Source organism: Cygnus atratus, chromosome 3 (assembly GCF_013377495.2).
Source record: "Cygnus atratus isolate AKBS03 ecotype Queensland, Australia chromosome 3, CAtr_DNAZoo_HiC_assembly, whole genome shotgun sequence".
Taxonomy (NCBI): Eukaryota; Metazoa; Chordata; class Aves; order Anseriformes; family Anatidae; genus Cygnus; species Cygnus atratus.
Window position 1 is genome coordinate 107822047 of NC_066364.1, and position 25866 is coordinate 107847912.

A 25866-nucleotide genomic window follows, 5' to 3' on the forward strand; every position below is an offset into this window, starting at 1 on the left:
GCAATAAACCCTGTCGTCACCTTGTGTCAGAGTGGGAGAGTAGTGAGGAGCTGTAGAAAAAGAACTTGTTCTTCTGAGGCATTTTCTGGGGGAGTGAGACTACGAAATAATTGCTAGGACACCTCAAAGAATAGGGGTGAAGTGCTAGAGACGAAATAATTCTCTTTCGTATTACAGCCTCATTGCTGAATGCAGCATTACTCACAAAAAGGCGCAGTCTATTCCCAGCTATGCAGAGCCTCTTTCGCTCTAAGTTTGGATGTTGCCAGGCTGGATGTATTAGGATGGCCTCAACAGGACGTGATAAGATGATAAGCGGGGCTAGGACTAGCAAAAACTTGGGTAAACTGCAGCTTTTCTGGTAGACTTGAGTCTGAGCAGCACTCAAACAGTGTGACTGCAGATTTTGAGACTTGGCTGGGAAGAGCATTGTACACATGTTCAGGGAAGGATGCGTGTGTGTATGTGGGTATTTTATTTATTTTAATACTGCAGTTTGGCGAACAAGTTGTGCCGCTTCTCCGTCCATAGAAGCCTGTGTGCTCAGGTCTTATCTGGAGCACGTTGCACTTAGGATCTGGAGGATCTCAGGTAGGAGATGTAAGGCTAACGAAGACTAGGAGGAAATCTGTAGTTCAGTGGGAACATCACGGTCAAAATACGGTTGTTTTAGAGTCTCTTCCAAAGCACAGAGCTGTGTTGCAGACCTGCTACAGCCGCTCCACTTCAAGGTTCAAGCCCTGCTCATGGCCAACCTGCCGTGTAGCCAGCAGGGAATCAGCTGTGTGTGTTTGCCTTGGAGCAGGCAGCAGTTTTGTAGATCCTTTTTCTATATCCCATCCTCACCTTGGCCTCTGCCCGTTGTATTTTGTGCACAGAGGTGCAAACAGCCTGCTGGAGAGCTGGCTGCTGACTTCTGAGGCAGTGATGGAACTCCAGCTTTGGCGTTGCTTTCCTGGTAATGAGCGCTGCAGTCAGAAAGGGAGAATAGCGCAGGCTACGAGCTCCCTTCTGTGACCTGAAATGGCACATAATGTCTGGTTGTTCCTAGGCGCAGGAGAAACTTGGAGGTGTTGTGTCTAACCTTCCCTCCCACAAAACATACCCAGCCACTTCCTCATACCCCAAACAAAATCCAGCCCTTCTTTAAGATGGAAAGCTGGGTCTCCTTTGATCACAGGAACAGAGAGCAGAAAGGAGACACCTCTGCAATGTGCCACTGCCACAGGTCTCGTCTCCATTTCCCTGTTGAGTTTGCAGTGAAGTCGTTCTCTCTCGGTGCTTTCCTGCCTCCACACTGCCTTGCTGCAGAATGGAAGAGAGCTCTTTGCTTGATCAGAAGAAATGTATACCAGTTTGAATGCAATTTTCCTGCTCTTCAGGAGGCACAGAAAGGTATTTTGACTTTCACGTTGGGGGACTGTAAGGAATTTGATACGTGTGCTGGGATGGAGGCTCCTTCCTCCTGTTGGAAGCAGAAGGGGTTTTTTCCTCGTGAAACGCCCGGAGCAGTATCGCGTGGTGGGGTCGATGCCTCTGCTGCCATTGTGGGAGTCTTGTACCCTCTGAATTCTTCCGTGGAGTTACGGTTGTCTGGTTGCTTTTCTGAAGGTGAAAGCTGTGTGCACCAAAGGGAATTGTCATCTTTCCTCGGGTCTCAAGAGATGTCTGATGGGCTCGGAGCAGAACAGTATTTGGGCGGTCCTCCTCCAGTGTCTGCTTTCCTCCCTCACGCTGCGCTCCAAGGAGCAGGGAAGGGCTCGCAGCCCTAATTTATCCAGAAAGCTGTGACTTGTTTTGCAGGCAAGTTGTCCGGCTGGTGGAAAAAAAGTAAAGCTCTGCGAGGAGCAGCTCTGGTTTCGCAGATCCGAGCAAGTGCAGCAGTCTAGGACCTCCGGGGGGGGTCTTTGCGGAGGGGGACGAAGGGGGCAGGAAACCTGTAAGCAAACTGTTTTGTTCCCTGCAGCGAAGGAGCCTTCAGTGGAGCTGATCTGGAAGGACAGATGTGCTCAAAAGCAGGCACGGAAGTGTCTGAGTTCCCTACGAGGGTAGTGCAGTGCTCTTTTAGATGCCCTCCTCGGTGAAGCTCTCCGAGGCGATGAGCCAGCGTAGCTTGGCCAGCCCCCGCCTTTGGAGGGGCGGTTTGCTCTGGCAGAGACGGGGGCTATGGAGGAAAACGCGGGAGTGGGAAATAAAAGGTTTGCGTGGTTCGTTCCCTCTGGAACATGACGAAGGCATGAATGGAGGGAATTTCTGTGGCTATTTAGGGAGGGGAAGATGAAGAAATAATGTCAGAGACCGAGGCGGCGTTGGGTGAGAGGATGGGAAAGAGTTACTCCTCCTGGCCAGAAAGACTGGGAGAGGCAGCTGGGTGGGGAAGAGAGTTAATGACCTGGAAGTGGGAGCAGGGAGTAGCAGCAGCAGTAAAGAGGGAAGAGGAGTTGCCGTGCAGCCTCAAGGGCAGCTTGGAGCCTCGCGGATGAGATCCGCAGCTCTGGGAGAGGGTGCTCGTTTTCACCGAGCTGCCGCGTTACGTGTTCTGCAGCTGTCTCCACGGGGCTCGTTGCTGCAGTACCTGGAGTTCATTATTCAGAGACGGGCATTACAGCGTGCTGATGTTACTTCGGAGGCAGAGAGCTCGATTTTAATAGGGAAGCCGGGTAACGACAGACAAAGGGAGCAGGTACCGACTTGAGGGATGGGAAGGGAAGAGTCATCTGAGGAGGAGGAGCTGAGAGCAGATCTGGGCTGAGGAGCTTAGCGAGCGGGGGATGCTCCGGGGACCGGTGAGGCAGAAGGGCTTTCGGAGCGGCGGCGATGCGCCCAGCTGCAGTGGGAGTGCCTGCAGAGGTGAGGTCATGGATGGGCAGGAGAGCAGAGCAGAGCTGCCACTGAGCTCAGCGTGGCTGGGGAAGGAGCGGCTCTGGGAGCCCGGTGCGAGGAGAAACGGCACCGAGCAGGAGGCCCAGGGCCTGGGGCTCGTCGACTTGCGCCGACAAGTTCCCGGCGAGGAGGAGGAGAGGCGGTGGGAACCAGCAGGGAGGAAATGCCAAGGAGCCGGGGAGCCTGCGCCTGGGGGAGCTCAAACCCGGTTGCGATTGGGGCTGGCCCATCCTGTTGGCTCCTCCGCAGAGGGAAAGGTGGGGCTGCTGCACCGCGCTGGGGCGGGCGGCTTTGTGCCGGTCGCTTCGGCAGGCGAGCAGCAGGGCTTGCCGTGGTGGTGCCGGGAGCGGGGCCGAGCCCGAGCAGGTAGAGGTGTGCCTGTGGCAGGGAGCTGGTGTCCACCTCAGGGGAACGGTTGGCGAGGTTGTTCAGGGAAAAGCTTTCAGTCCTTGCAGTCTGCGGTGATCTCAAGGATGGAGGCTGCGCTGGGGAACTTGAAACGAGCCTCTTCTCTCCTGATTCATGTGACCAAGGTAGGAGGTACTGACGGCAGAAGGACGGCGGGCCTGCCACAGGAAGCCCAGAGAGAATCAATCCTTCCTAACCCCCCTGAGCACTGCAGTGTAGGCGCAGAGTGTATCCGACCTTCCCCGTCATCGGATTTTCTCTGGGAAACTTGGTTATGTGATTTCCGTGTCGGTGGGTCTGTTTCCTGAACGCCCAGCAGTTAAATCTGAAGCTGTGTTTCGCTTCTTCTGGTGACAGCTGTCGAGGACCGTAGAAGCTAGTGGCGAGGACTCCTGCAGACCCCCCCGTGAAGGGAGCGTGGCTGTAACCTGTGACCGTGCAGCGCATGTACCGTGCTGGGAACGTTTGCCTGTGGCATTTCTGAGTGGGTGGGGAACGCACAGACATGTCCTGTCAGCCCCGCATGTCTCCTAGGAGAGCCCATGTGCCCCGCTTCCCTCGGCGTTACCTGTCAGGCTGCTGACACACCTTTTGTTTCCCTCTGTATCATCCTCCCCCCCGTGGCGGCTCGGCATTCAGATTCTGCCCTGCTTCCCCGTGGAAGGAGAAGAGCGGTCCAGAGCGGGAGGAACCGCCTCCCCTAAGCTGCCAGGACAGCATCCGCGCGGCTCAGGCTGCCCTGCTACCCAAACGGTCAGGGTGAGGGATGTGCTTTGCTCCTGGAAGGGTTCCAGCAAGGTTTCAGCCCGGCTTAACTGCTGGTTTGGCTGCTGAGGGGAGACCACTGGTCAGGATTAGCTGCCCCCAATTAGTAGTCCGGGCCTGCTTTCTCTGGCAGATGGAGCTGTGTTCATCACAAGGCTCGTCTTGCTCCCTCCTCGCTTCACTGGACAGCGCTGCTCCATGCAAGGAGTCGGATCAAGTCTCAGCTGCAGGGAGTTCAAATCCTGTTGTCTCCCCCCACCTTGGTTTGGGGTCGAGTTTGAAGCAGAACCATTCGAGATTTCTTTCAAGCACAGCCAGACCAAAGCATTTCTTGTTTCTGGTTCAAAGCAGTGGCTTGACAAAATAGTTGGTGTTCCCTGTTTGCCCCTGCTCTTCCCGTGGAGTCTTGGCACTTACACAGAGCAGTGTCCCCTCGCAGCAACGTTCCCTGTCCCTCCCTTGCTGTCTACCCGCATGCCGTGGGTGTGTTCACTTGTTCTTGCGCAGCGGTGCTGTGCTGCACCTCTTTGGAAAGCGTCAGGGCTCAGTTTGGGTTAGGGCTGTTCCTGTCTTGGGTAAGCTGCAGCTAGACTGCTCCTCGCAGGAAAATACTGGCTGTATCTTGTTTGGAGGAGAGCCCGGACAAGCTGCTGCGCTGCTGGTGCTTTTCCCCCAAAATCCTACTGGTTGGCGTCCCGGGGAGGTGTGTGTTTGTACTGCTGTGCCGGGAGCTTGTGGGGGAAGAAGGGACTGGCGTGCGAGGATTTCGCCCACCTCTCCTCCCCATCCGTTGCACTATCCCCGCGGGGCCCTGACCTGGTTCACCCTGCAGCTCCTTGGCTTCGTGTGCCAGCTGGGAGGAGTTGGCTGAGCCAGGGGACGGGAGCCTTGCTGGGCCCGTGCGGCAAGGCCGGAGCAGGCTGGGTGCTGTGTCGGGATGTCGCCCTTTTCCACGTGTTTTCCGTGAGGTAGGTCACTGTGGTGTTACAGGATCAGTTAGTAAGCCACTAGGGCCCAGGTGGGACTGGAACCAGCCGAGCTTCAGCCAGAACAGAGCTGAGCTGAGAAAACACTGGCTTGAGCTTCTGGTGACCCACTGAAAATAAGAAAATGCCTCTGCAAGCGCTGTTCAACAAGCATGAAGTGGAGAGAATGTCTGCTGGGGGAGGGTGCAGGCAAAGAGTTCGTGTCAGTAACCTCTAGCAGCTTGTGGCAAGACGTGGCTTTGCTTTCCATATCTCTAGCACCACGTGTGCCAGGAGGCTCTGATGCCTTTGTGGTACCTCGCAGAGGTGAGTAAAACTGATGCCCGCTTTGCAGGTGTGCTGCAAATGCAACCGACCGGTCTAGAGCCTTGCAGAAGCAGGAGCGATGTGCCGAAATTCAAGTGCAACAGTGCAAAATGTGCCCGGTTTCTTCAGGCCGAGAAAATGCTGGTTACACGATTGCTTCTGAGGCTCGTAGGTAAAAGCTCATGAGTTGTTCTCCTCTTTTTTCTCATCAGGCCCAGCAGCCGCAGCAGCAGCCGCAGCAGCAGCAGCAGCAGACAACTTCAAATAAGCGTCCCAGTAACAGTGCTCCCCCACCGACCCAGCTGAACAAGATCAAGTACTCGGGGGGACCCCAGATTGTGAAGAAGGAGCGGCGGCACAGCTCTTCTCGCTTCAATCTGAGCAAAAACCGGGAACTGCAAAAGCTCCCAGCCCTCAAAGGTACAGAAGCTGTGGGGCAAGGGTGACCTGCCCGATGAGCTGCGCTTCCTCCAGGCAGAACGCTGTGGTATAAGGGCTCTTTCCAAAGGGCTCCTGGCCGTGTCCTGCTAGCCTCCTGCCAGCTGTGCTGCAGGGATGGCTCTGGGAAAGGTGCTTGACGTGGCAGCAGGCTGGGAATTGATGGAGAGCCTAAAAGAAGAGGAGGATGCTCAGTGTGAACGTAGTTACCTTCCCATTTGAGCTGATTGAAGCCCTGGTGCTCAAGGTTACTTGAGGTTGCTTCAGATTCTTCTGCAGATTGTGCAGGAAGGTGGCGAAGCGCAGAGACCTTGGTGCAGGCTGCTCGGGGGCCCTACAGCCGTGTGCTCCTGGGAGAGGACCAGTCCTCCTCCTCCTCCTCCTCCTCCTTATGTTTCCATTGCAAACTCTGATAGCGCTATTGAACTCGTCTGCATTAGGGCAATTACACAGCACTAGCAGTTAGTCTCCATAATGGGGCAATTAAAGATGTCTTAAGTGCAAGGAGAAAGCGTTTTCAGCAGTCACTCAGCCAGGCCCGTTGCTGACATTGTTCACAGAGGTGGGTCGAGCCTTTCCAGCAAGGGCAGTGCCTTGCAGCTCAGCAGTCATTCTGCAAGTGAGATGTACATTTGCCTGGCTGGCCCTCGCGGCGCAGTTTCCAGTGGCGAAATACCAAAAGGAGAATGCCATTAGTACGGGGCCTCTGCCATCTTGGCCCCTCTCCTTTGGGCTGCTCCCTGGGAAGACGATGAGCCTCCCGTGTGCTCTGCCCAACTCCCTTTGTGACTGTGGGTGTTGTCTACGATGGGAGCCAGTTCAGTGAGTTTGTTTTCCGGAGTAGTTTGCACTGGGAAGGGATCGATGCTTATCAGATCAGAACCCCCTACCAGGTTTGAAATCACCTGATGGAATCGGTGCTCCGGGGGCCGCCTCCTACCTCCCCCTGTCTCATCTCCATAGCAGGGATAACCCTGCCCCTCCCTCTTGCCCCACCAGCTCAAGGGGGACTGTGACTAGGGAAGGAACGCAGGGCAGGAGTGAACCGTGCCGACACCTGGACGAACCAGGTAGATGCTCTGCCCATCTCCGCGGACAGGCATCCTTGCTTTCTCTTCCAGATGCTCCTCCACACGAACGCGAAGAGCTTTTCATCCAGAAGCTGCGGCAATGCTGTGTGCTTTTCGACTTCATCTCTGACCCCCTCAGTGACTTGAAGTTCAAGGAGGTGAAGCGAGCGGGACTCAACGAGATGGTAGAATACATCACGCACAACCGTGACGTCGTCACCGAGGCCATCTACCCTGAAGCTGTTATCATGGTAGGGCACGAGGCCAGCATGTGCTCGTGCCCCAGAGGAATGGGGACTGCTCAGAAGCATGTGCTTTTGGGGGCGGGGGAGGGAGAAACATGGGTTTGTCAGAGAGCAGCGTGACCCCAGTCTTACCCCTCCCTTGTAGGGAGAGCTGGAAGCTTTTGTCCCTGGCACAGACTGCACTTGTGGAGTTCACGTGCAATCTGTAACCCTGCAGCCTTTAGAAGGGGAGCTGTTTGTGGGCTCAGCTATGGCAAATCCCTCTGCACTTAGGGGTTTGCTGCTGGGAGGACCACCGTGAAGTGCAGGGCTGTCATTCATACCCCTTTTTGCTCCCCTCAGTTTTCAGTGAACCTCTTCCGGACACTCCCGCCATCATCCAATCCCACAGGCGCGGAGTTTGACCCCGAGGAAGATGAGCCTACGTTAGAGGCTGCCTGGCCGCACCTTCAGGTGAGGAGGAGCAGGATATAGGGCTGGTCAATTTATCTCTGGGAACTCGAGAGTCCATGCCACCTCGCTGCCTGCCCCAGCAAGCGAGGGTTGCTGGGAGAGGGGAGGGCAAGGCCTGCCACGCGCGGGTCAGAGGCAGCTTGCAGGCAGGGCAGGGCCATCCTGGAAACAGACTGCTGGATCTATGCAACGTTCACCTGCAGATGGCCGTCGTCCCGTGTAGCACTGAGGTGGGCTGGAAGCGAACACTTTGCTGCGAGTAGAGGGAGTTGTGCTGTATTGCCTACGTAAGAAGCAAATCCCTGCAGCGTTAATTTCCCTCACAAAGGCTCAAGAGCCCTCGTCCTCTGGGCTTCAACAGAATGAGGGGTAGCACCCTTGTCTGCTTTGGTGCTCTTCTCCTTGCCGTGCTCCCTAGGAGGCGTGTGGAGGAAGAAGAGTGCCTGTTGCCAAAGCAAAACCTGTGCTGGCACCTGCTAACAGGTCACCTGTGTGCTGGATGTAATCCAGTTGCATTAACTGGGAGCAGACGTGACCAGAAAAGGACAGGGAACTGGAGGGGACGAAGAGGGAAGGGGGCCAAGGATCTTTTCAGTAAGCTGTGTGTACTGGGAAGTAGTCTTTAAGACAACATATGTGAAAAGGGATAGGAAGGCAAGAGAAGCCGTGGTTTAACAGAGCTGAGAAGTGCAAGTCAGGAAGTGAGCCTATGAGGATCTCCCCAGGCGCCTGCATGGAGACATGCTGTCAAGGTGACAAAGGCAGAACAAGAGCCAGTCACTGCAGGATGAAGCAAAAAAATAGGCAGGAAGTAAGGTGCAGTTCTGCGGCAGTGGTTAATCGCTTCTCGCTGCTGCGGTTGATGTAGGGCTGGGAGCGTTGATGGGAACGGCATTCCTTGGCACCGGTGTGTTATGATACAGTGCTCTAGTTTGGCGTGTAGAGGTTCCTCAGAAGCATTTTAGGCAGGGGCAGCCCTCAGATAGCCTTGCCCGTCTAGGACAGAACTAGAAGTTATTGTTTCAATGCTGGCAGCCTTCTCAAAGCAAGCTGGCCTTTTTCCCCCAAGGGGGACACAACGTGAATCTCACGTTGTTTAGCAGGGTCAAGCCAACCTGGAGCCTGTCCCCCAACACGATGGGTTTTCCTGGGGTCATTTCATGTCTTTGCTTTTCTGTGCTTCCTTGGTGTCTCTCAAAAGCTTCCAAGGAAATCTAAGCCGTTGCCATCTCTTCTGGAGGTTTCTGTTCTCTGTACAGGCAGTGGCTGGAGGTAGGAAAAGGGTTTCCCAAGCGCAGTGTCCTCATCTGAGTAGGTGGCTGTTGTCTTTGGTGGGAGCTATGGTGATGAGATCTCATGCAGATTGGGACAGTTACCGTGCCACTGCCCATCGTAGTGAGGGCAGCTGAACTGGTGCCAATGGGTGGGGAAACGCATATTCCTGTGTCTTCTGTGGCCCCGTTCGGGCCTCTCAGCTTTCCCCCAAATCCTTAAGGAGAATGAAAAGATTTAAAACATGAAGTAAACGCTGGTGAGGGGGGATTTCTAAGCGATCTCTCTTTCTCCTCCCCCAGCTGGTGTACGAGTTCTTCCTGCGGTTCCTGGAGTCACCTGACTTTCAACCAAACATAGCAAAGAAATACATCGACCAGAAATTTGTACTATCTGTAAGTAATCGTAGCCCCTGCCACTGTGCAGCACCTTTAGGAAGGACATGCGGCAGGCTTTGGCCAAGGGGTTACACAAATAGTCCACCTTTGTCAGGAGGTGCCAGATGATGTGGGTTTTCTTTCTTCCCATGTCTTATCTTGAAAGAGCAGCCCGAATTCTCTGAGCAGGGCAAGAAGGTGTGTGAGCTGTGGTCCCTGGAAGTCATCCTCATTGTACAGGAGGAGCGGGGCAGTGGGGGCCTTGCAGGGGAAGCCCAGGAACACGCAGCTTCGGAGAGTGTGGAGGCCATTGCCATGCTTTAGGAGATGGAAGAGGTGCTGCAGGTACCAGCTGGTGGATAGGAGGCTGCGTGTTTCAGGGCAGCAGCTGCTGTGATAAGGGTGCTGAAGGCATCGCTCGTCTGGAAGAGCCACTTGTGCTGAGCAGGAGCACTGCCCAGTGTTGTTTGTAGCGTTGTCCCAACAGGCGGTATGCAGACACTGACTGAATTTGTGTCCCCACAGCTGCTGGATCTCTTTGACAGCGAAGACCCCAGAGAACGAGACTTCCTAAAGACTATTCTGCACAGGATCTATGGGAAGTTCCTGGGGCTGCGAGCGTACGTGAGGCGGCAGATCAACAATATATTTTACAGGTGAGATGTTTCTTAGTGCCGCTGGCTTGCTGAATGGGTGGTACAAGCCAGTGAGATAAATTCTGGACACTAGAATGGGACTCCATCTGTGATCCCGACTTTGATTAGCCAGGTGGCTCAGTTATGTCATGCTGCTGAGGTGTGGATAGCATTCACCTCTGCCTAAGAGCCGTGACGATTTGGTAGCTCTGCCTTCAGCATACGTAGCAAATGCTGGGACTGGTGAGCGTTAGCTTCTCTGCGGTCATGCTGATCTGGGTGCTGTGAATGGAATATTTGCCTCAAACTCTTCCACCTTGCCCTGCTGTCTTGGAGTTCTGCTGTTTGCTAGGAAAATCCTCATCTCCGTTGTTTGTCCTTCCTTTTGCTAATCAGACTGGGTCCAGCACTCGGCAATGACCTGTCGTTCTTCTCTTCTCTTTAGGTTCATCTATGAAACAGAGCATCACAATGGGATTGCAGAGCTGCTGGAGATCCTGGGAAGGTAAGGGCATTTTTGGAAGTCCCAGAGGGCCCACTTTGGGTGAGATATCCTAGCCCACTGTGCTGCATGAGCCGGTAGTGCCTTCTTTCAGTTGTTCTTGCAGGAGCCGCCTCTTTCAGAGGGTCTCAGTCTGGTGAAGCACACAATGAAAGCACTCTCCAGCCTTCTGATAAACATGGCGATAGCCTTCTCCTCCCCACATTTGTCTGCTGTTCTTTTGTGTTTGAGACCAGTCCCACTTTACTCTTACTGCCTGCTGAGGCCAAATAGCTTCTTGCAGCCTTGAGCAGCCTTCTCCGTAGCTTCAACAGCCCTTCAGCAGAAGCAGCCCTCTCTTTTGTTGCTGTTGGACTGTTGTGTGAAGTCAGGCCTTGAGGACTAGACTGCCTCTGTGCTGGACTTCCACAGATGTTCTGTTAAACTGTGCGTGAAGACTCCTGGGCCCGGGCAGGGCAGAGCCCAGGCTCCTTCAGAGGCTTTTCTCCACCACGCCTGAGGAGACATGCTCTTACTGAGCGGGGTTTGCAGGGTTGGGCCCCAGCAACTGCCCTTCTGCTGGTTGGTGCTTTCTCAAGTTACTAATGAGAGAGAGCTAGGGCATCTCACGGATTCTTCTGAAGTGGGAGATAATGTATATCCACTGGGTGAAGACATTAAATAGACTTCTGTTTCTTCTCAGCATAATCAATGGGTTTGCTTTGCCGCTGAAGGAAGAGCACAAGATGTTCCTCATCAGGGTCTTGTTACCGCTGCACAAGGTGAAGTCTCTCAGTGTCTACCACCCACAGGTGAGAAGTGCTTCAAGTTCCCAGGGCAGATTCTTGCAAAAGTGTTCATTCAGGCTTTCTTGTAGATGTTCAGCAGGCTGCGTTACTATATTACACAAACTTCTTGGTGTAAGATGTTTGGGGCTCTGCACTAACCTTTAATCGTGGTGATTTGTCCCAGCCTTGTAGTGTCTGGGCCTGTGTGTGTATGTGTGTGCTTTTTGCCACTGGCTGATAGGAGGATATCCTGTCATTACCTGCTGAGCGAATGCTCTGGCCTGCTTTGCCTTTCTGTGCTGGAAGTTTATGAAATACTGGTGCCCTGCTGAAACCAGAGAGGTAAAATTCTGAGCTTCAGTCGTCTGTGGTGTGTCATCTCTTAGTCATTGCTGAGATATGCGGAGAAATCAGTGTGCTGGGCTGCTAGGCTGGTATAGAGATTAATTTCTTGTCATTTATAAGTAATAAGAGAAAAGTGGAGAAGATTGGGACTCAGGCTAGAAAGTGAAAAATGGATACAGAGCAGTGCTGTCTATTTTCACAGCCTTGTTTTTATGCGGGTAGGGCTTGCTGATAGTTGAGTTTGCTCCCACCCATGTGTGTGGCTGTGCTTGCATTTGAGTGTATTAGCTGCAGATGGCTCTAGATGGCTCACGTTGTATCCTCTGTGCTGCACAAATGTCCTGAGCTCAGGTCCTGTCTGCTTGGTCTCCGTGAGCCCCCGATTGCCATCAGAAGAAGTGGAGTCCTTTGGAGCTGCAGCTGTCTGCATGTCACACGCGCTGAGGAGGGCCTAACGTGACTTCCAGTTGTGGGTGGCGGTGGCAGCATTTTAGTCTCCGGTACATTTGAGGATGCTCTAATCTTGCTGTGTTTTCTCCTGCAGTTGGCGTACTGTGTTGTACAGTTCTTGGAGAAAGACAGCAGCTTGACAGAGCCGGTGAGTAACCTTGCTTAACCTCTGCATGTCAGTCAAGTCCCAGAAAGTTTCACAGCTTCCTTACAATTCAGCAAGAGTGAAAAAGGGCTGAAGAGGGCTGAGAGGCATCTAGATTGTTTACTGTACTTGCCTGGCACCCTGTGGGCAGAAGGGGCAGTGCTGCTCATGTGCAAGCCTTTTGCATTCTCCTCTGAAAGCTTCAGGAAGGTGGGCTGTAGTTTGCTTTTGTGCTTCAGGTCTTGGTGCAGCAGAAAGAAAATCATACAGTGTCCTTTCAAAGCAGGGCTTTCAGCTTGTGACGGATTCTGCAGAGACAAAGCATGTTTCTGTCTTACGTCTAATGGAACCAGCGTGAGGTCACAGGGGCCTTGAAATAGTACAAGTTCACTCCAGACTGCCAGAGCTGGCCAAGGAACCATGAGGATGAGGTCGTGAACCTGGGACCCAAAGATCTGCTTAGGCAAGCCACTGTTTCTTGATGAAAATGTTCTTCCTGCTCTAGCATCCGTATGCTAACTCCACGGTGTTAAGTCTCAGTGTAGAGACATATGCCACCCGGATGGAGTGCTGTTGAAACATCAAGTTCTAAAATGTGGAGCCCTCCCATATTCCAGTTACTGGCTACACGGGCCTGCAGTGTTAGCCAGGCTATATGCTGGCTTGGCAGAGGGTGGAAGCAGGAGACAAATGTTTCTCCACCTACTGGAGGCCAGGAAATGTCTTTGACAGAGCTGAGCTTCACAACCTCAAAACAGCAGATGGCCAAAGAACGTGTGCTTGTGCCACTGTAGCAGGGAGCACCAGAAAGCGTGAGCATTTTAATGAGTAGCACTAGTTGAGGTCGTTCTGTTCTTTGGCTGAAAAGTGTGCGTTTGTGGTGAGCCTGATGGTACTCGGTGGAAGCTGGTCAGCTGTTGTCAGCTTTCTGGCTCTGCGGCTCTGACACCAGCGGTGCTGAAGCAGACCTCCTCGCTTTTCTCTTAAATGTAGGACCTCCATTTCCTGTGTTCCCGAAAGCCTCCTCTGAAACAAATTGTGTAAGGTGGCTTCCTGATCGTGCTGAGTACTTCCTGTGGCTGAAATCCAGCCCAGCAGCCTCCTGCCAAAGCTCTCGCTGTAGAGTGAGGGATAAAAGAGAAATAGAAAGTCTGTCAATATTTCCAGGATCCATTCTGCAGCTTACACAAGCAGTAGAGCTCCACAGCTCATCGCTGCTTCCTGAGTTGGTGGTCCCTGGACTAGACACCCAGGTCTGGTTGGGCGTTTGTGGAAAGCAGTGGAACAACCCAATTTCCTTACCTTCAGCGGGCTGCTGGGTCCTGACCAGACAGACCAAGGCAGTATCACAGCCCTGTCGATGAAGCATCCTGCTTGTGAAGGTTTTGAGTAGACTACTGGTATTACCGGGGGTTATTGAAGTCTTGGAAAATTACAGGGGTTGTGCACCAGCGAGGCTCTGACTGCACCAGGAGATGTTGCCACCAATGCTGGAAGGAGGCCAGATCTTCCTAGGCCCACACTCGCTTAGAGTGTGCCTCCCAGAAGCTTGCTCAGCAAGGCTTGGCATGGGAGCTCCTGCATTACAGCAGTCTGACTGACTGCCAGGTGAGCAAGACATCAGATGTGCTCAGGAGGAGTGCACGCAGACTCGACACACCTCGTACCACCTTAGCTGTAGGAGAAATTGTCTGAGTCACTGGGGCTAACTCAAGCCTGCGTGGCAGACCTGAGTAATGGAAAACGGCGAGGATATCCAGCTGCTGGCTTCTTGAGCCTTGAGTTGGTGGAAACGTAATGCTCAAACCTTGCTGTTGCTTTGCCCACTGAAATTCCTCTCAGATGCTCAGAATCGGGTTGCTGAAGTACACGGTTTGAAAGAGTAGCTCTTAGCAACAGTCGTCTGAATCTAGTGGCTGTAGAGTTAGAGCACAGAGTCAGCGTTTCTGTAAATGCCACACCAATGGCTCCCCCAGAGTGAAGGTCTGCAGGATCTTGGATCCTGTCTTTGACAGTGCCTAGAAGCAGATGGGTAGGGGAGGAAGCAGAATTAACAAATAAATCAAGTGGAATATAGCTCTTCTCCTAGTTTTTCCTTCCACTGTCTTGTAAGCAATAGTTTCCTCCCCCAGAAGTTACATCTGCATTGTCATATTTAATCATCATCATTAGGTTTAGCCTCCGTGAACTTACCTGTTCCCTTCTGGAGCATGACTGGACTCCACAAAGTCTTCCACGAATGAGCTCTGTAATCCAGTTACCTTGGTGTGTAATGGTACTTCCTTTTGCTTGGGCTGAACCCGACCATTGCATTATTTATTGGGTGCTTCCTAGTATTCAAGCTCTGCAACGTATTGGATAATGATTCCTTCATCACCCTCTCTGCAGCATTTCTGACTCTACTAGTTGATCCTCCCTTGTTTCTCTGCACCATCTGGCAGCCCCAGCCCGCTCTGTCTTGAGCCTTCGTTGTTAAACCGTGCTTGGGGAAAGAGTAGCACGTAATTTTAGCATCCTGGGCAATGCCGCTGTCTTGCGTGCAACTTGGCAGAGTTTGTACTTTGCCTTCTGCCCTGGTAACCCACCCTGACTCTCTGGGAAAGTCTTGTTATTTCTGTTACTTCCTCTCCTCTGCTGTTGTGACCAGACCTTTAAAATCTCATTTCGCATCTGATGTTAACTTCTAACGCTGTGTCTGTACCCTCCCCACTCAGGTGATTGTGGGCTTGCTGAAGTTCTGGCCGAAAACGCACAGTCCCAAGGAGGTGATGTTTTTAAACGAGCTGGAAGAGATCCTGGACGTGATTGAGCCGTCTGAGTTTGTGAAAGTTATGGAGCCCTTGTTCAGGCAGTTGGCCAAGTGTGTCTCCAGCCCACACTTCCAGGTGGGTCCCAGCTCGGGGAGCGGGTAGGGCGCTGACTTGTAACCCACTTGGCACGCGAGGGTAACGCCACAGCTCTTGAGCTCGTCTCTGTGGATTAGTGGTGACGGAGGTGTCACCGGGGTGAGTACTGGGGTGCCGCGTGCTGGGAGGGGGTGAGAATCCTCGCCCCAACCGCAGAGCCATCTCGTCCAAAGTGAAAACTAAGCTGATTAGCGGACCCCCTCCTGCTGCACTGTGCTGTTCAGCACCATGTATTATTGCAGCAGCCTGGAGCTGGCTAGCAGGTGCAGTGCAGGGGAGAGCCATCCAGTGTCACCCTGTCACAGCAGGACCAAGCTGACCGCAGGACTCGGGTGAGGCCAACAAAAAAGAAGCTGTGGAATGAAAGTAGCTTCGGAGAAGGTACTTTGCATTATTCTGGTGTAGCTGATGGTGGACTGGAAGTGCTGGAGTCTTCCCGCTGAAGGGAAGCTAACTGCAGGACCAGGCTAAAGCAATCTCTGTGGATGATGGTCTTAGGGTTGCAAATCTCCAGGGTGGTAGGAGCTGCTAGTAGCTCCTAACAGCTCTTCTTCGCCAAGTGTTTTGGTTTGCCATAGTGTGCAGGAGGAAGATGCACGGCTTGCTGATGAAACACGTGACTCACCCGGCTCTGGGTGGGGTGTTGGATGGTGGCAGAGCCCTCCCCAGGGTGGGTGCGACTGCTCGGCAAGGCAGGCTGGCTTCAGTCCCTCCTCTTATACAGTGAGGCACAAAGGCAGGTGTTCGGTACAAAAATGAGGTCAGCCTAGGTTGTGTGTGTGTAGAAGATCACTGGTCCCTGAAAAGGACTGACTCTGGGAGGGGCTTGGGGAGCTTGGTGGAAGCCAGCTGGCTGTGGATTACATGTGGTGGATGGGAACCAAAGGACCAACAGGAGCTTTGTGCATGGAAGTTGCAGCAGTAAGGAAGGAGGGAGCTTGAAAGGAAAAGGGCAAAGGCTGGAGGAGAGGCGTCCTGTACGTCATAGCAGGCCTCTTCTGCTGTCAGCTCTTTGCAAAGTAAGACTGAAGAACCTGGGCAAGGTGCAAACACCTCACAGTCTAGGGGAATAAACCTCAGAGGTGTTCCATACAGTAAGACTGAGCAGTTTTGGTGTCTGTAGCTTGTCTGAGAACACAAATAGGAATTGACTTCTTGGTAGGTCTGCACACCTTGGTGGGAGAGAGTTTTCTCCAAGTGGATTGTGTGTTAATCTAGCAGACAAAGGCCTAACAAGGTCTAGTAGGTAGAAACCAAAGCTAGGTAAGTGACATGAGATGAGGAGTTTCACTTTCTTTACTCAGGTGAAATGGCAAGTTAAGGGGATGTAGTGAGTTCTGTCAGCTGAAATATCAAACAGACTGGATGCCTCTCTTCCTAGGTGTTTGTCATCCTCAAGCTAGCACTAAATACAGAAATTCACCCCCCAGCCTGGGGACTGCATTGCTGAGATTTGTTGTTAAATATGAAGAATTGTGATCGAATCTATCGCTATATGGAAACTTGCTAGACTTGTTTGAATTGATAGTGCAAGGTGGCTGCCCCAAGATTTTCCATATTTTCACCCTTTTAGATCTGGAAATGAATTGCGGGCCTGGTATCTGAAGCATGCTTGAAAGTCCAGAGAGACTGTGGTGTGAAGGCCAGGGAGGAATGGTAGAAATGGAGCCTTAGGGAGTGCAGCCTGAGGAAATGAAGGAGGCTTGGAATTGATCTGTGCTAGGACCTGGAGAGGATGACATTGTTGTGCTCAAGTGTTGTGTAAAGGGTGATGGAGCCATCAGGATGATGTTAGACTTGCTTAGTCATGAGGTTTTTCCCCAGGAAAGTGAGAAGTGTCTGGCAAAAGCTAAGGGTAATAACTCTAGGCAGAGGGAATAAATGGCCATGTAGAAGGTGGCCAAGGTCAGCCCTGCTGCCTGTGCTGTGGGGAAGCATTCGCTCCTCAGCTGAGCGGTGGCAAGCTCTGGTCTCAGCACTGCACAGTTTCCACGTGCACCACAGGTGTAACTGGAAGGAGCCTCTCCAAGGATGGGTTTCTCTCCCACTGCAGGTGGCAGAGCGAGCACTGTACTATTGGAACAACGAATATATCATGAGCCTGATCAGCGATAACGCAGCCAAAATTCTCCCGATCATGTTTCCAGCGCTCTACAAGAACTCCAAGAGTCACTGGAACAAGTAGGTCTTTCCGCATGCCCTGGCACTTGCTGTGCATGCAGGATTGCTTGACCTACTAGCGATCTTGGGGCATGCTGCTACAGTGCAATGATGCATGGCACTCGGTGACACCAGGTGCTGAGCCAGAGGGGGTGTTCCTAGTTTCAGCACGGGAAAGTGTCACAGCAGACCACAGTGGCCTGTGGGGTCAGGCATCTTGCAGCGATCGGCCTTGCGGCTGTCAGGTCTGCCCAGAGATTGATACCTGCATATCACTAATGCTGCGGGTCTCTTGGAGGTGTGCTGTAGGTTTTCCAGCCAGTTGCTGGCTGCCTGCTAACTGATGAGCACCCGTATGCTCTCTGTGACCGGAGACATTGGGTAATGCAGTGCCTGACTGCATTTGAGTGCAGGAAGAATGGAGAAAGCAGAACCAACCAGGCAGATGCCCCCTGTCAGATCGCCTCCCGTGTCTGCTTTCTCGGTGCCGGTCTGTGTTGTGGTTCTCCCATCAACTTCCTGCTGGCCTTTCTTCCGACTGCTTCTTCAGCTGATTCCTTTTCCATTTAACTCAAGTTGTAGAGCTCACTTCCTTTTAATGAATTAGCTAGAAATACTTAGTCCACAGCTGAGATCCTAAAGTCTTCCAGCAAAAAAGACACTGAGATTTAAAAAAAAAAAAAAAGTCTCTAATTCCAGAGGGCGGAAAAAGCAAAATAATTAATTCCGGGGAGGCTGAGTGAAACCAGGAGTTAAGCATATACTGTGGTGGCAAAGACGGGGTTGTGATGCGGAACTTGTTTGCAAACAGCTCCCCGCTGGTCTGCTGTTTGACTGCTTCCTTCTCTTCACTACAGCAGGAAGCACAAACTTGAGCCACCAGTCAAGGGTGCCCTAAAGACTAGGGTGAATGCGTTAACCTCTCCAAACGGAGCTGCCTTGCTCTCTGTTCCATCTGATGCCATTCCGCGTACACGTGCAGACACGAACATGCACAGACAGAGGTGTGCACGTGTGCACCAGAAGGCAGACACATGCATGTGCAGACAGGCGCACGTGCTCGCACAGATACTTGTGCACATTTGCAGGTGTGCGTGCAGACGTGCACACAGACACACTCTCACTTAGTGTCGTTGCCCCTCCTGATCAGAGTTCAGAAAAGGACTTTATGTTCTTTTCTGAAACCCTTTACCAGTTGTTTCCTTCTTTCACCAGTCAACATTCGTGATTCTGCTGTTTCTGCCTTTCCTTCTTGGCTCCTTCCCAGTGCTATGGCAGATGAGGTCCTGAAGGTGTTTTCCTCGTACTTCTCCTTTTCTCTCTGTTTTAGCACAAGCCACATTGTCTCAGCACAGGCTGAGTACCTCAGATTCTCCTCTTCCTTCCCATAGCTCCTCTACTCCCAGTGTTTCGTCAGACAGCCTGCATAATAAGCCCAGGAGGGCTGTGGCTCTCTTCCTTATTCTACGTGTAGAGCTGGAGAGGCACAGGGCTCAGATCTACTGAATCTCTCATCATTTCCCCTGCATCAGGCGTTTCAGAAACAGCTTCAATGCTTGTTTTTATTCCCTACGAGAGTCCTAGTCCCAGAGAGCTCAGGCACAGCGTAACCTGTACATAGGTTGCCGACATGAAGGCAGCTGTTCTTCTGGGGTACTCCTTGTGCTTGTTTCCATCTCTTGAGGGATGCTGAATGGCTGTCTTTTGGGCAGCTCGGTGACAAAACCCACGAATAAACACTGGGCAGCCCAAAAACGTCATGTTGTGTATGATGAGGTGACTTGTGGGAGGCACTAGAGCTAGATTAGGTAAAGCCCTCTTCAGAACAGTCCTGAGCAGGTCCTTAGTGTCCTTTTTCTCCAGTTTCTGACTTTAGGAATTAAGGAATTAATGGCTATTTTTGCACTCACGAGGAGCGCAGTCAGAGCAGGGCAATCCCAGCGGTCTTTTCTGTCTTTCTCCTCCATCTCTTTCTCCATGTGATGGTCTCAGGTGCTGTGTTTGTGGAGGGGGTTTTCCCACACGAAGAGCCGGGACTGCGTGAAAATCTTTTGTAACGCTTCTGTAGTGTACAACGAGTTGCTGCAACTGTTGGCTCTTGTCTGTGCTGCTGGGGCTAACTCAGGGCTGAGGACCTGGCGGGTACCACCATGACTTGTTCTCCTTTCCTGATTTCTTTGCAGGACAATCCATGGGCTGATCTACAATGCACTGAAGCTGTTCATGGAAATGAATCAAAAGCTTTTTGATGACTGCACGCAGCAATACAAAGCAGAGAAGCAGAAGTGAGTAAGAGGTTCTTGCCCTGTGCGTTGAGCTCATCCTGGAGTCTCTTTGGGTGCAGTAACAGGTGTCAGACGCCAGTACGCGGTGGGGAAATGCAAAGGTGGTACAAATAATTTGGTCAAAAAGTAGAGGACTCCTCAGCAATAATCATGTGTAGAGATGAGAAGAGTTAAATGTGTGATGAGATTAAAAATTCTTTTCAGTTCTGCGGAAGCAGGTAGCTTGGAAAAGAGTGACAGAGTTTGCTGGGTCATGAGGAAGTAAGTTGCAATGTAGAGGCTACTCAGCTTTTCAGAGAAGCTTGAAAATACGTAGCAGTTTTTATATGTGTTAGTGAATGCCAGTGGAATCCTGCTGCTTTAGAAAGTCTTTTCTAAAGAACTTTGCTGCGGTGCAGAAGATGTTTTATGCTAACTGCAGGACACTTTCAATTTTTCAGTAATAAAGATGGAATAGTAACTGGAACTTTAAAGAATAAATGGTGGGGATAAAATCTTAGCAAGTGTGGTGCAGTAGCTGTGTCATGATGCAGTAAAGAGGGGAGAAAAAAAAAACTCTTCCTGCTTTCTTGTGTTGGTTTTGATGCTTGTAGGAGTTACCTTGGTGAGTTGAATCTGTTCAGGAAGCTAGAAGGAAACTTTTTCTTTCTTGGGTCAGTTTTCTGCTGGCTTAGTGAAATAAAAAGTGCTTTTCATTCCTGGTAAGCCAGGGCTGCCAAAGGGGGAGGCAGTGAGGAGCTCTTAGACATGTGCAGCTATTTAGTGTAGGGGCATTTAATAGCAAAGTTGAGATGTGAATCAGAGTTTGGGGATGGGTAACCTGCATATGGAGAAATTAAGGTTTTGTTGCATCTAAAATGTCAGCAAACAACATTTTTTATTTGCCCATTGTAGGGCATTTGTGAAGTCCGTATCAAGGTCCAAACATACGTTTTAAGTCACAGTCACGGCACTATTTACTATGAGGTCTACTTGGTGTTTCCACCAGGAGCTTTTTCTACCTGTTCAAATTTATATCAGTGCCCCACATTCAAGTGTGGCTGATGTAGGATTGTTCTGGAAAAGGCCAACGAACTACCTCAGAATTGTCCAAGAAATGGATGGATAGAGCTGTACTGGTTTCTGCTCGTTATATTTTTTTTCCCTCTGGCGCCCCTCTGACTATTAGGGCTCAGAAGATATTTTGTTTTGTACCTTTTACTGTCCTACATAACCAAATTTGGTAAAATGTTGATTGAAAGCTTGGGCAGAGGGGGATGGAAAAAGCTTTTTAGCAGCTGAATCTGAGACAAGTTTACTGGCAGCAAGCATGGTACAATTTCTCAGCTAAGTGGGATTTCCTTACCACGGGGACCCAGCTAAAGAGTCCTTTCTGTGCAAAAAGCAAGAAGGCTCAGCTGCACTATTAGTAGCACATCGTTACCAGCTCTTTTTGGTTTGAGCAGTGTGGAAAGGTCCCCTTCTGAAGGGCTGCTGGAGTTAGGAGGAAAAGTTTTGGAAGGTCTGTGGGGACAGGCTGGGAAACATCTAGGAAGGGAAATCTGTGGCAGGAAATGAGGTAAGACAGCAGGCTTCGGGAGAAGCAGCTTGTCTGGGCAAAGTGGTCAAGGTTTTGGGCTGAGATAGAGTGAAGAAGCAAGGGATGGGGGGGGACTGTTATCCTTAATGTCAAGGGATAGTAGGAAAGGGATTGGTAAAGGAAGCAGGTTAGAGGAAGATCTCGGTGAGGAGTTGGGTAAGGGACCTGGGAGTGGACAGGACATAGGGCAATGATGGGGGATGAAGAGCATGCACTTGAGAAGGTGGATTAAAAAAAATGGGCTCACTAGAGCAGTATTCCTAAGTTATTTGCTTAAGTCTATTGTGAAAATGTCATCTTTTTCCTTCATATCTTTAAGACTTCCAAGAAACAAGCAAATCCATATGCACTTAACACTTTGGCTACGTGTTCTGGACTGTAATGGAATAAGTCATTGCTGGAATGAAGGGGGTTAGGAAAAGCTTGTTTCTCTGGCAGGAGAAAATGATATTTAGTGGTGTCTCCCCTGTGGAAGGAGAGAGTTTTGTAGCTGAAGAGTCAGTCCTGGAGTTTGGAGTGCCATTCCTGCACTTCCCTACCTGCTCTTCTGTCAGCAGGGGGCTGCAGCCTGTTCCAGTGAACAGCAGGTCCCACCATCTCCCTTCTGCTGGGGAAGACGTGCTGCTTCCACAGCTCCCTTCTGCTGTCTCACTGGCAGAGGTCACTGCAGGCCACGGCCTGCTGACGCGCAATCATGTGGTGTTGCAGTTAATTGCTGTTTTCTTTTCAAACGCAGAAACCTAAATGAAGTAGTACTTTTTTCCCTAATAAAAAACCTTTTGAGGTCGTGACGTTTATTGTTTCAGGAGTAAAGCAACGTTCCTAAGGCTGCCTGTGGGAAGTTGGCTGGACTGCTGTAATGCGGGATCGATATTTAACTGCATCACACCCTTGTTTTTTTTTTCACAGGACCTCTGCCTTATTCAGTGAGGCTGGCGAGTCTGAAAAGCTGAGGTTTCTTTTGTGTAGACAGAAAAAGGAGGAGACATATGAAATGTTTCCCAAGGAGCCCCCTAGAGACCCTGTGCTATGAACTAGAAAATAGCACGAGACAAAGACTGCACACGTGAACAAAGCCAGTGGATGTGAAACGGTGAAAAGGAAAGATCTTGTAGGCACACAATTAGGCTGCAACCAGCTGATAAGAGGTCTGTTCAGAAAAGGCTTAGTCATGTTTTTAATTAGTTACTGTGCTTATAAGTGACGTGCCAACGCAGTCCTGTCACCGCTGCACCCCTTGCTGTGCAGCTGCAGCCCCTGGAGCAAGGCAGGGCACGGAGAGACAGCCCATTTCCCCGGGGCATATGGGGAGGCTGTTCAGCGCAGGTGATCTGACTGTGCCTTCTGTGCCTTACTAATCTGCCCGGACACTTTGAGGCTGTTTGAATTATCAGAACCCTTTGGAAAACAGCGGGGAGGTTTGGGCAGATAGATAGTGTCTTATCCTGAATGTGCTGACCACCTGAGTGGAGACTGCTGGGCCTTAACTCATCTGTGAGGGGGGAGTAATCTCTGCCCATCTGTCAGGGATGCAAGGGCTTTGGACGCTGACTTTCAGAAAATTTGCTGTCAGCGTGCCCAGGGGCCTCCCTGACACCTCATGTGTTAGCAGCTACATTATCTCCTGTGTTGGCCACAGCAGCAGGAAAGAGAAGGTATCTCCCAGTGTAGCTCTTCTTTTCCAAATGAGGTGCGCATCACCTAAAAAGCAGGGCTGGGGGTTCTTCTCCCATAGATGCAGCGCTGGCCTGCGAGGCATTGCTGCTTTGAGAGGTAGGATTCTCCAAAGACTCGTGTCAATGAGTGACACTGAGGTAGACTGTAATGAAAAATGTCCTAGTGCAGGAGGTGAAACCAGTCTGAGTGATGAAGCTGGGAGAAGCTTCCCCTACAGAGGGATGTTGGACAGCCATAATACAGTTTAAGCCACTCAATGGGGCATCAAAATAAAGATGAAACTGTGTTGCATTCTTTTGGAAATATTTGTTTTGCTGAAACGGGATCACTGGTGTAAAGCTTTTAGACTTTTAGGAGCATTGCACTTAGTCTGGGTGTTCTCTGTGGAAGCTGGACTTTTACAGTGTCAGCTGAGCACTTTACAGATTAACAGTGGCTCACTGCTGGATGTCAAAGAATGAGGAATGGAGCTCTTCTGCAGTGCTGTTCAGCCCTGCTTTGGTGATCTGAAAGGAAAGAACCTGTGCTGGAGAGGCATGGAGCTAGATGACTGGGCACTCATGCCCTCAGCGTCCTGTGTAGTGGACCAGTAATGTGATGCAGTCCAGCCGAGTAAAATGAGTTTCATTATAGCCTTATAGCACAGCAGGAGACACGATCTGGGCAAGGTAGACGTTGCCTTGAGGAGCAATGACCATTGTCGAATCACGGAATCATAGGATCACAAAGAGTCTGAGAATGGAGGGGACCTCTGGAGGACATCTGGTCCAACCCCTTGCTTAAGCGGGGCACCCAGAGCTACTTGCCCAAAATCATATCCAGATGGCTCCTGAGTATCTGCAGTGCGGAAGACTCCACGACCTCTTTGGGGAACCTGTGCCAGTGCTCGGTCACCCTCGCAATGAAGAAGCGTTTCCTGATGTTCACATTGCACCTCCTGTGTTCCAGTTTGTGCCCGTTGTCTCTTGTCCTGGCACTGGACACATCTGAAAAGAGCCTGGCTCTGTCCTCTTTGCACCTTCCCATCAGGTATTTATATGCATTCGTAAGATTCCCACCGAACCACCTCTTCTCCAGCTCTCAGCCTCTGTTCCTATCATCATCATTGTGGCCATTTGCAGGACCCTCTGCAGTATGTCCATGTCTGTCTTGTTCTGGGGAGCCCAGAAATGAACCCAGCACTCCAGGTGTGGCCTTACCAGTGCTGTGAGCAGCGGGGAAGGATCAGCTCCTTCAGCCTACTGGCAGTGCTTTGCCGAAGGAAGCCCAGGACACCAGTAGCCTTCTTGCTGCAAAGACACACTGCTGGCTCACCTTCAGCTCCGTGTCTGCCAGGACCCCCAGGTCCCTCTTTGCCCAGCTGCTCTCCATCTGGGTGCCCCCAACTTTTTGGGTTCCTCCCCATGTTCACAACCTTGCACTTTCCCCCTGTTGAACTTCATGAGGATCTTGTCTGCCCCATTCTCCAGCCTGTCCAGGTCCCTCTAGATGCTCGTGCACCCCTCTGGTGTATCTGTCGCTCCTCCCAATTTTGTTGTCTGCAAACTCACCGAGGGTACACTCTGCCCCATCCTCTAGATCATTAATGAAGATGTTAAACAGGACTGGACCCAGTATTGACCTGTGGGGTACACCACTATTACTGGTCTCTAGGCTTTGTGCCGCTGATTGTCGCCCTCTGGGCCCAGCCATTTGGCCAAGTTTTTACCCACCTCACTATCTGTCCATCCAGCCCATACATCAACAGCTTGTCTCTGAGGATCTTATGGGGGAGTGTCAAAGGCTTTGCTGCAGCCCAGGTAGACAATCCGCTTGTCTACCAGGCCAGTCACTTCATCGTAGAGGCTTACCAAGTTGGCCAAGCATGACTTCCCCTCAGTGAGTTCGTGCTGACTGCTCTTGATGATTTTCTTCTCTGTGTCCTTCACATGCTTGGAAATGGTTTCCAGAACGAGCTGCTCCATCACCTTCCCAGGGATCGAGGTGAGGCTGACTCATCTTCAAGCACTTCTTCCAAGCTGCCATGATTGATCAAGGATTATCAAAGTTGGCCTCACATCTGCCAGCTCCTTTCCTTGCTGCAGCCTTCCTCCTGGTTTCTGGGACCTGGGATTCCCAAGGGCCACTCTCGCTGGTAAAGACTGAGGCAAGGAAGGCATTCAGAACTTCAGCCTTTTCCCTGCCCTGTGTAACCAGCTCTCCCACTTCATTCAGCAGTGGGCCCACGTTTTCCTCAGTCTTCTTTTGTCATTGATGTACTTACAGAAGCACTTCTTGTTGCCTTAACATCCCTGACCAGATTCAATTCTGTTTGGGCTTCAGCCTTCCTGATTTCACTCTTGAATGCTCAGTGTCACTGTGTTCCTCCCAGATTACCCGTCCTTACTTCTACTCTCTGTACATTTCCTTCTTTGTGTTTGGGTTTGACCAGGAGCTCCTTGTTCATTCACGCCGGTCTCGTGGCATTTTTGCCTGACTTCTCTTCGTTGGGATGGACTACCTTTGAGCGTGGAGGCAACCCTTGAATATTAACCAGCTTTCTTCGGCCGCTCTTTCCTCCAGGGCCTTATCCCATGGGACTCTTCCAAGCAGACCTTTGAAGAGGCCAGTCTGCTCTCCTGAAGTCCAGGGTTGTGAGCTTGCTTTTCACCTTCTTCCCTGCCCTCAGGACCTTGAACTCCACCATCTCATGGTCACTGCAGCCAAGGCTGCCTTTGACCTTCACGTTACCAACAAGCCCTTCATCGCTGGTGAGTATGAGGTCCAGCAGGGAACCTCTCCTTGTTGGCTCCTCTGCCACTCAGAGGAGGAAACTATTGTCAGTGTTGCTCCAGGAACCTCCTGGATTGCTGTGCTGTCCCTCCGACAGATATCCAGGTGGTTGAAGTTCCCCACAAGGACCAGGGCCTGCAAACATGAGACTGCTCCTAGCTGTCTGTAGAGGGCCTCATCCACTTACTCTTGTCAGTCAGGCGGCCTGTAGCAGACCATCACTATAATGTCACCTTTACTCATTCTCTCTTTAATCCAAACCCACAGTCTCTCAGTTGGCTTTTCATTTATCGCCACACAAAGCTCTGTGCACTTCAGCTGGTCTCTCACACAAAGGGCAAATCCTACTCCTGTCCTTTCTAAGGAGTCTTTATCCTTCCACTGCAACACTCCAGTCATGGGAGCCGTTCCATTACATCTCCATGATCCCAAGATCATAA

The 25866-nt window shown here is 51.4% G+C and overlaps 1 protein-coding gene across 1 annotated transcript in view; it reads left to right on the forward strand.

The window, feature by feature from the left end:
• PPP2R5D (protein phosphatase 2 regulatory subunit B'delta) overlaps positions 1–25866 on the forward strand; it is a 32004-nt gene that overhangs the window by 1003 nt on the left and 5135 nt on the right. The window contains exons 3-13 of the mRNA XM_035556732.2: positions 5561–5768; positions 6908–7107; positions 7444–7554; positions 9129–9221; positions 9729–9859; positions 10284–10343; positions 11023–11131; positions 11997–12050; positions 14762–14932; positions 17007–17134; positions 19297–19398. Coding sequence (XP_035412625.1) covers positions 5561–5768; positions 6908–7107; positions 7444–7554; positions 9129–9221; positions 9729–9859; positions 10284–10343; positions 11023–11131; positions 11997–12050; positions 14762–14932; positions 17007–17134; positions 19297–19398 — 1367 coding nt within the window. The remainder of the gene's footprint in view (positions 1–5560; positions 5769–6907; positions 7108–7443; positions 7555–9128; positions 9222–9728; positions 9860–10283; positions 10344–11022; positions 11132–11996; positions 12051–14761; positions 14933–17006; positions 17135–19296; positions 19399–25866) is intronic.